This window comes from Podarcis cretensis (genome assembly GCF_951804945.1).
Source record: "Podarcis cretensis genome assembly, chromosome: 6".
Taxonomy (NCBI): Eukaryota; Metazoa; Chordata; class Lepidosauria; order Squamata; family Lacertidae; genus Podarcis; species Podarcis cretensis.
The window spans coordinates 48,558,533-48,567,946 of NC_137175.1; the positions used below are offsets into that span (position 1 = coordinate 48,558,533).

Sequence of the window (9,414 nt, forward strand, 5' to 3'; positions counted from 1 at the left end):
CGCGCTCTGCTTCAGCACCACGGACAGCGGCCGGCAGAGAAAGCCAAGGGGAGCGAAGGGAATGGAAGGGAATGGCGAGGAGAACGAGGGGGAAGGAGGCAGGCTGGAGCAGCTGCGCACAGCACGAATATACACTAAATCGGACGAGGCGGGGATACAATCCGAACCGGGTGTAGGACGGGGACGAATGGCAGTTTTGAACATCTGTTTATGCCTTTGGCATCCAAGTGGGGACAGTGGTTTTCCAGGCTTTCATCAGCCACGTGCTCCAGGACTAACTGAAGCTTAGTAGGGTTTTATCAATGAATTGTTCATTATTTTCATGATTGACCCATTATAATTCTGACTCCCTCAGAGACCAAGTGCTCATACCTGATGTAATGCAAAAGAATGCTAGCTGCTCTCTATTCGCTATATAAAATATATTCATTGCAGTAGCCCCTGAATCACAACACTTCATATTTTGTGGCTTGAAGAGGTGTTCTGCAAGGATGGAGACAACTTTCCAAGGTAGCTACATTTTTGCGTTTTTCAAGGTCTTTGGAATATTCAAGGGAAATGTAGTTGAAGCTTATGGTTAAAATATGTTTTTATGAAAAAATCACAGCATTAGCTTAGCTTCTAAGACACTTTGTGTGTTAGACAGCTAAAGCTCCAGTATGCTCTCATTCTGCCATCTAGGTGAGTTTGTTTTCAGCAACTTTGCAGTGGCATGGATAATACAACTGTGGGTTGAGCAAGGAACAGGGTGAAGCAACCATAAAACCATATCTTCATTCCATCTTCATTCCATGCCATACCATGCCATTCCAAGGTTTGGAAGGGCTAGAAGCAAAGCAGAAAATGCCACCCCCTCACCACTGAGCACCCACAGCACTCCCACCCACCTGCTCCTCCTCCATTGCACACCTGCAGCCAGGCACCCACCTACGCACCAGCTGCCACCTGTTGTTAGCACGGGGAGGTTAAGCACACAGAAGGGGGGGGGAGGTCAGCAAGCACAGGCCATGCTTCACGGAGGCTGGGTCTGCCACCGCTCCCATCTTTCCAGAGCCTGTCACCCCAAGGAAACTGCCTCATCTCACCTCATGGATCGGCCAACCCTGGAAGTGACCCACAGTTTCATCCAGAACGATCCCACCCAAACTCATAACTATATATTATGTGTACCTGGTCCAATTCTCCCGTTCCTCCTCCCATGTGCCCCTGCACCTCCCCCAATCTGCTTTACAGAGTTGGGGGGAACCCAAAGCAGAGCTGGGGTGTGAAGTACAAGGGGCATACAGGGGAGGGTGGAAAAGGAAGTTCAGTTCAACAACTGGAAGCTTTCCTGCTTGAATTTCCCCTCTTAAAAATCAAATTGTCCCTCTGTGGAGCATGTGCCCCACATTGGGACCCACAAGTCTAAACTGAAACTTACTTAACTGCTGAGAGCATTCAAAAAATCATCTCCCTGAACACCTGAGCCTGGCCTTGCAATCCAAAAAGTCCACACCTGTGCCCTGAGAAAGTTCCAGCAGACTGTATCTGTTACTGGACTCAAGGTGATTTCATATCTCAAGCTGTCTGAATAATAGCTCTGGGAAAGAGCAAGCCTTTCACACCGACTATGGCATTTGTGAGCAAGAAAATTAAAAGTTGAGGAAAAACATTAAAGATGCACTTGCTCTCCTATTCTCCTCTGTGATGATTATTCCTCAATGTAATTCCTACCTCTGTACATACGTTGCAGTTTAATTGGCCACATGGTCCTTTCTGATGTCTCAGTGGAAGAAAGCAGCTGACACATGGGCACAGCACTCTGCATAAGGAACTCATTGGCAGAGTGAAGGAACGTAGCAAGCAGGTGCATGTGCACAGGACTCAGAGAGCAGAAACCAACATTTACAATATGAACACACACTCCTGTTCTCCACACATCCATATCATTGCCCAAAATAATTCCAATGTCTGCACATATCTCACAAGTTTCTAAACTAATCCACACACCACCACAATTTGTTTAAATGGAAAATACTTCTAAATATACCCCTCATCCAACCTGCTAAAAGCCCTTATCTAACACAGAGCAGACATACTTTCTCAAAACATCCATATGCATCAGTTCAGCACAGCATATTCATATCCATACTCTCAAACCTCTTTTGTCCATTCACATGAACCACACCATTTCATTGAAAATAATTTTATTACTTACTATACCCTTTAGATTGGGACGCAGGTGGCGCTGTGGGTTAAAGCCTCAGTGCCTAGGGCTTGCCGATCGAAAGGTCGGCGGTTTGAATCCCTGCGGCGGGGTGCGCTCCCGTTGCTCGGTCCCAGCGCCTGCCAACCTAGCAGTTCGAAAGCACCCCCGGGTGCAAGTAGATAAATAGGGACCGCTTACTGGCGGGAAGGTAAACGGCGTTTCCGTGTGCGGCTCTGGCTCTGGCCAGAGCAGCGATGTCACGCTGGCCACGTGACCCAGAAGTGTCTCCGGACAGCGCTGGCCCCCGGCCTCTTGAGTGAGATGGGCGCACAACCCCAGAGTCTGTCAAGACTGGCCCGTACGGGCAGGGGTACCTTTACCTTTTTTACCCTTTAGATTGCATTCTTTGGTCTGGATCATGTACCCACTTTTAACCCAAATATGCATTTGAGGGCCCATTTCTTAATCTTTCACCATATACTTGCATGGTGATAATGCTCCTGTTGCAACCAACCTTGTACCAGGCCACAATCTACTAGTGTGTCCGATTTAGAACATGAACCACACTGATTTAGAAGCAACAACACTTTCAGCTACAAGCTTATTGGGGCCTATAAAGAAATTGTATTACACAGAGGGCCATCATTTAGCTGAACCAACACTAAAGAATTTTGTGGCCAAGATTGTGTCTCACCTTTTATGTGGTTCACCTATCTGGGTTACCATTGCAGGGAGGAACTTGATGTATTTCAAAATAAATTCCTGCATGTGATGTTGGCACTGCCACACAGTACACCTGGAGCACTACTAAGGACTGAATCGGGTCTTCCCTCTATAAAGGCTTGTTTTTGTACTGGGGGGAAATATCATTGCAGCCAGAACAACACATAACCCAAAGTTGTTTTTCAGATTTGCAGAAAAGGGAAGGCTGGCTAAAATCTTGTAGAGGTCTGATGCAGAGTTATTCAATCTCCCCAGCAGTAATACTGATATTGTGTTTGGCAAAGATGCAAAAAAGACATTGAATATACAAAAAATTGTAAATCCACCACTTGGTACAGTAAAATTAAAAGACACCACAAAAGGGCTATGTACTTGCGAGAATTAACTCACCCCCCCCCCCCCCCCGGTAAGACATGCTTTCACCCAGCTCAGTTTTCAGACAATGCCTACTGAATATCTGGCTGGGAGATATACTAACAAATATGTAAAAGGGTGCCTTTGTATATGTGGATCATATATATATTGAGGATCTAGTACATTATATTTTATATTGCCTATTGTGTGATTCACCCAGAGCTAAGTTTATCTCCCCTTTTCAGATCACCTTAGAAGGTCAACCAGATGATTTGAAAATTAAATGGTTGTTGGCAGAGGTTGGTAAGTTCATCAGCTATAGGCTGCACTATTTCCATTAGTGGCAAGAAAGATAAGGGCAAACTTTCTGGATAGTGCAAGTGCCAAAACCCAGAGACGCTGACCAGAAGGAACATTGCTAAATTTTGAACATTGTAGATTTGTTCCGGTCTGGCACATGCAATGTCTTTCGTTGTGTAGTTGTGTGGTTTGTGCTCATACTGTATTGTGATGACCATTGGTTATAAACAATAAAAGCTACTGACCAACTACTGGTTTCTCAGTAACACACCAGATCTTTCTCTCCAGGCAACTTTCCCCATTATTTTGGCACGGTCTTAATGTTTCTAACCTAACTCTAGAGACACCCCTTCAGAGACCACCATGAGTGCAGGCTGGCAGACATTAGGATGGACCTGATTTTCTGAGCACTCCAAACCTTGAACTGGAGCAGCAAAGTTCAACAGACCATACATTGATGGTAATGAGCAAATGATCAGTACACTCCAGATTCTAATGCACATAGAAGCTTTGTTAGGTAGAAGGTAGGATCCTGAATGCTTACATGCCCGGACCTTTTCCTTACATAGGGAGAGACAAATGGTGATGTCATCTCTTCTCCAACTCTTTTATCATTCGCTCTTTCGTCTAGAAATGGGCCCTTTAAACACTGTTGTCACTCTCACCCGAATAGCAAGCTGGAGGAATATTGAAGCTGTTGACTCTTTGGTCCTGAATAATGTGGCTGCTGACGGTCTCAAGGGGGTAGAAGCTGTGGTCAGCTCTTGGAAGGGGATAGAAGCTGTGTCCAGTCTCATCAGTGCCTTGGAGTGTGTGGAAGCTACGCCCGCTGTTGTCATGGGTACTGTCAAAGGAGACGTTGGTGCCAGTGGGCTCAGAGGAGACATTATTGGGACCGAGAGTGTGGCTGCTCAGGTCAGAGGGGTTGGAGACTTGGCTAATCCTCGTTGATTCCAGAGGGTGGACACTGATGTTGGCCCCAAAGGGGAGGGCACTGACCACCTTGCTCTCTTCCCTGTTGAGCCGGAGGCTGAGGATGACCTTGCAGGCCTGAGCCTGCACCTCCTCCTCTGGGTGGATGATGAGAGCAAGCAGGTGGTCGGAGAGGCGGGAGTTGTTGCCAAAGATGGTTTCATGAAGGGAGTTGTCGCTGTACTGCCACTGCATCGACTGGTACTGCGGGGAAAGGCGCCCTTCGCTGAGGCGCTCCACAAAGACTAACATCTCATAGAGCAGGTTCCCTGGCAGGGATGGTTGGAAGAGGCTCAGGAACTCAGCGGGTGTCTTGGGGAGAAACACCACAAATGGCATTAGTCAATATCTCATCTTCCTTCATCTTCCTTCCCCTCATTCCTCCTCATCCCCATGATGATGATCATAATAATAATAATAATAATAATAATAATAATAATAATAATTTTATTATTTACACCCCGCCCACCTGGCTGTGTTGTGCAGCCACTCTGGGCAGCTTCCAACACATATAAAAACATAATAAACATAATCTGCCTTCAGATGTCTTCTAAAAGTCAGATAGTTGTTTATTTCCTTGACATCTGGTGGGAGGGCATTTCACAGGGTGGGCACCACCACCGAGAAGGCACTCTGCCTGGTTCCCTGCAACCTCACATCTCATAGTGAGGGAACCTCCAGAAGGCCCTCAGAGCTGGACCTCAGTGTCCAGGCTGAACGATGGGGGTGGATGGTATACAGGGCCCTGATCCATGCATGTGGATCTGTGAATAAGTAGTTAATGACAATAGTAACTGTCAGGGGCTCAGGAGCAGAGGCACAGGGAAGAGAGGAGATGGAGAGCGAAGGGGAAGAATCCGAGGGGAGCGTAGGAGAAGAGGACAGTGGACCGAGGGATTCCATGAGCCTCTCCAGCGAATCGGAAGATTCACAGAAGGGGGCGCCAGTGGCCAGGGGTAGGGGGTTCCCAAGGGGAACGCCCCAGGAGCAAGGGGGCAGTAGGGACTCCCAGAGCAGTAGCTGGAAATCAGGACCAGCTTCCCCACCAGAGCAGAGTGGGGGGGAAGAGTCCCAAGGATCGGGGCCAGTGCATTCCCCACCAGGGAGAGAAGATAAGGCAGGGCTGACCACGCCTCCATCAGAAAGTCGGACAACGGAGGAGAGGTCAGATCCGGCCAGTGTCCCGGAAGAGGGAAGCAGTGACCGAAGTAGTGTAACGGTTAGGAGAAAGGTCACTGGGTTGGCGCGAGAGGCAAGTTCAAATGTACAGGAGCGCGGGACAGCAGAGAATGAGGATTGGGAACCGGGTCCTAAAGCCCGCCGGAGGGAAGGGGAGGAGCTAAGCGACTCAGCGTCGGAAGAGTCCAGAAAGGGCAATGCCCCAGCGGGCAGGAGGACCCAGAGGAGGAGAGAGCAGCGTAAAAGGTGGAGCAGGGCTAGGATCTTAAACTGGTGTCATAGGGGAGGAGACTCAGACGGGACTTCGCCGATCTAGGGTTTAAGACGTAGGGCTGCACGCTGTGGCTTTGAAATGGAAACTGAACTTCAATAAAGACTTTTGTACATTACTACAGCCTAGCGTTGGTCCTCTGTGAGATGGGACCTAGAGGCAGCTCTGACAGTAACCCTCACTCTCAACCTCTGTCACTGGGGATGCTGTAGGAAATGGAGCAGCTGCAACCAGCAGGATGCCATTATTTCCTTTGTCCAGCAAGAAGTTCTGATATTTTTACATGCACCAGAACACAGAGTCCTGAGCATGGTGCAGCTCCCTATACACCTGTGGCAACAGAGAAACTTTCGTGCCAGTGGGGGCAGGTGTGAGTGATGGTAAAAGAGTGAGCTACCAGACTAAAAGCCTGAACTTGGTTCCAAGACTTCCTGGGTTTCTGCTCCAGAGTTGGACCCTAATTTAGGGGATGCGTGATCATATGTTCTACTCTACAGAGGACAAGCCTCTAGTTAAAGGTCTATCCCATTCAAGTCTAGTTTAAAGACAAAGAACCGTACGATGGGAGAGCAGGAAGTTCCCTTGAATTGTTAGCACATGGACCACAGACTGAGCATGGGCACAGGTCACCAAGTTCAGTCTTCCCCACTATGGTGACATGTATTGTGTTTCCATTTAAATTACTGTAACCATTTTAAAATTTGCACCTATACATATACATTAGTATTTGCCAAATTTATGCAAAACCTGTCATCTTGTTCTCTTTCATTGGTGATACGTTTCCTCTTTTTGGTTAATGCATAAGTGACCACTCTGCCGTCAGAGCTCCCATCTGCCGTGTGCTGAGGCTGCATCCTTCAGTCACCTGGGCAGGCTAAATGAGCCTAGCTGGAGCTTCCAGGAACTCCTGCCATGTCCTGTTTCCTACTTAGGCCAGAGGAGCCATGCTTTCAGCTTTCCAGCACTTCTTAAACCTCTCAGCTAAGTCTCCCTATGAGAGGCTAAGGATTTAAAAGAAGAAGATGTGGCCTATTTCTCCACCATGGGAATTTGTGTATGTGCATGCTCAGCACATACACAAGAGTCCATGCAAAACTGAATAATGTCAAAAGGGTCTCGTACAGCAGCCAGATTGTTTGGAGCATGCAAAAGGTCTGGTGGCCATAGCGCCAGTCTCACATGGGCCCTGCCCACTGTACAAGGAATAAATAATCCTGTTCCGAGAAAATGAATTACCTATTGCCTATTAGAAGATTGACATTTCTAATATCAATATGCAACAATGAAAGGGTGTGGCTGCTTCCAAGCAGAGCAGAAATCGGGTGGGCTCGGGTGTTCGCTTTCAAAGGATGTGATTCTGGCTCCTGTTCATATGCTGGCTCTTGTACTTTGGAATGCAAAGTGGCTTCAAATGAGCCAGCATTGATTCCCTAGTTGCAGTCCCTGGGCAACATGTATTCTCATGCCTATGTCTGAATTAATTCCTATAACTAGAGCAGCTATCCCAGGGCTTTTTTTCAGCCAGAACTCTCCAGATCTTAGTTCTGGCACCTCTCAGGTGGGTGCCATTGCCATTCTAAGAGAACAAAAGAGGTGTTCATGGTGAGTTCCGGAGCCTCTTTTTCTAGAAAAAAAACACTGACCTTTCCCAACCTCTGTTCTTCTGATATTCTTTATCCCCCACCCCAATACAAAGCTTTCTCATGCTGGCAGGCACAAGGGCAGTCCTTACCCGACAATTCATGATGTCGTACAGCAGGTCTTCCTTCTGGGCCAGTGTGCTAAGAAGCTTGAGAACCTGCACCTGAGCAAACGTGAGAATGTCAGGGTGTGTGGACATGGGTGGGTACTAGACCCCCTTTGCAAGCAAAGTAATAATTATAATAAAAATATTAATGCTTTCTAGTTGGGCAGTGGGGTTGGGGGCAAACTGCAGGAAAGACATGAGCCACGCTGAGCAAGGAAGATGACATTTGCTCCTTTCAGCTGCAGGGAGCAACCTTCCAGGCTACATCATGTTCTTCAACAGATTTGGGTTTCTGAGCAAGAATAAAAATTGAGGCTGTAAGTTCAGAGTTGAGAATAGATTGATCTTTCCCTCCTTGGATGATCAGGTAGCCTGGACTTGATAGAGGACTCGGGTAACACAAACCCTAGAGAGAGCATACTGAAATATTTCAGACAAAAATATGAATGCGTAAAATTACTTTATAGACTGAACCAGACCACTGGTTTATCCAGTGCTTTCTACTTGAGCTGGCAACTGCTCTCCAAAGCCACACTGATAATTTGATCAAAGGTCAGGGTATAGATCCTGTTTCTCACTCTACTTCTGATGCCATCAATTATGTAGCAAATAAAGAACCATTCAGGAACAAGAGGGAGGTATCAGCAGTCTTGGGTGTGTGTGCCAGAAGTCCCCATAGTTTGCAGAAATACAAAAATAATACACAGAAAAACATCCTGAGGGAAGGGGCCCACAAAACTCCCAGTGGGGACTGTACATACTCAGTGGCCATAGAGCAAACAGACTGCCTGTGGGTGAGGGGAACCAGAGAGCAGGGAGAATGAAATGGAATGTAGTGACTGGAACTCCAAGCAGGGGCACTCTAGGCTGCAGCATTTTGTTGCAGAACCCCACATGTAATAAATAAAAGGTTCATTTAGCAAAAAGGTGAAATATTAGTCATCCAGCGTTTCCTTCTAGGAACTACTAGAGCTGTACTACTTCCCAACTCCAACGCTGTACCTGAGGAGGAAGAGAAGATACCTGCCTGTGATTTTTTGTACCTTGGCCATAGTGTTTGCCATGAGAAGGATTTCCAGGAAGTTCGGCAGCATCCCTCTCAGGAGAGTGTGGGTGTTGTCTGGAATATTCAACCCGTTCAGCAGCCTCAACCCAGCAACCTGAAGGGTGGGGTCCCAGGAGCCAGTCACCAGCTCAACAATCTTGGGAACGTATTCCTGCATCAGAAAACAGACCAGCGTTTTATTTTAAAGACTCGCACTATGCCCTTCAGCAGTATTGCAGGCAGTTAGGCCCCCACCCCACAGATGGCAACGAGTGCTTCAAAAGGTGATAAGTCTTTGCTGCAGCATTTCAGGCCTCTGGCTCATTCTGTTGAAAGGGCTCCTAGAGGCACTGCCGCCTCCTAGCAATCCAGGGTGAAGTGTAAACAGTCCTTTTATGGCTATGATGAATATCATATCAGGGTATCATCCAGACCAGACCTCACCCCCTGTACCTGTTTTTCAGCTTCTGTTCAGAATCGTGGGAAAAGGAAAAAGAGTGACTCAGAATACCCACGGCATGTATTTGCTTTCGCCACTGATTATCGTAGCATCATAGTTGGAAGAGATCCTGAGGGTCATCTAACAGCCCAACCCCCTGCAGTGCAGGAATATGCAGCTGCCCCTTACCAGGATC

General features: G+C 47.4%; 1 protein-coding gene across 1 annotated transcript; it reads right to left on the reverse strand.

Annotated features, from left to right (window-relative positions):
• Positions 1 to 4,055: 4,055 nt before the first annotated feature.
• LOC307218413 (armadillo repeat-containing protein 12-like) lies at positions 4,056 to 8,975 on the reverse strand. Its single transcript, XM_079980665.1, has 3 exons — positions 8,778 to 8,975; positions 7,720 to 7,791; positions 4,056 to 4,849 (listed from the first exon to the last, which is right to left on the reverse strand). The coding sequence occupies exons 1-3, from the start codon at positions 8,955 to 8,957 to the stop codon at positions 4,208 to 4,210; spliced, it is 894 nt and encodes a 297-aa protein (XP_079836791.1). The 5' UTR covers positions 8,958 to 8,975; the 3' UTR covers positions 4,056 to 4,207.
• Between the last annotated feature and the right edge of the window lie 439 nt (positions 8,976 to 9,414).

Bases quoted from the DNA above. Each gene is read 5' to 3' on its own strand.
- LOC307218413 (XM_079980665.1), bottom strand. From the start codon at position 8,957: ATGCAGGAATACGTTCCCAAGATTGTTGAGCTGGTGACTGGCTCCTGG. The intron at 7,792-8,777 runs GTACAAAAAATC...ACGTTTGCTCAG, and splicing joins TGGCAAACACTATGGCCAAG to GTGCAGGTTCTCAAGCTTCT. The intron at 4,850-7,719 runs GTAAGGACTGCC...TTTCTCCCCAAG, and splicing joins ACGACATCATGAATTGTCGG to ACACCCGCTGAGTTCCTGAG.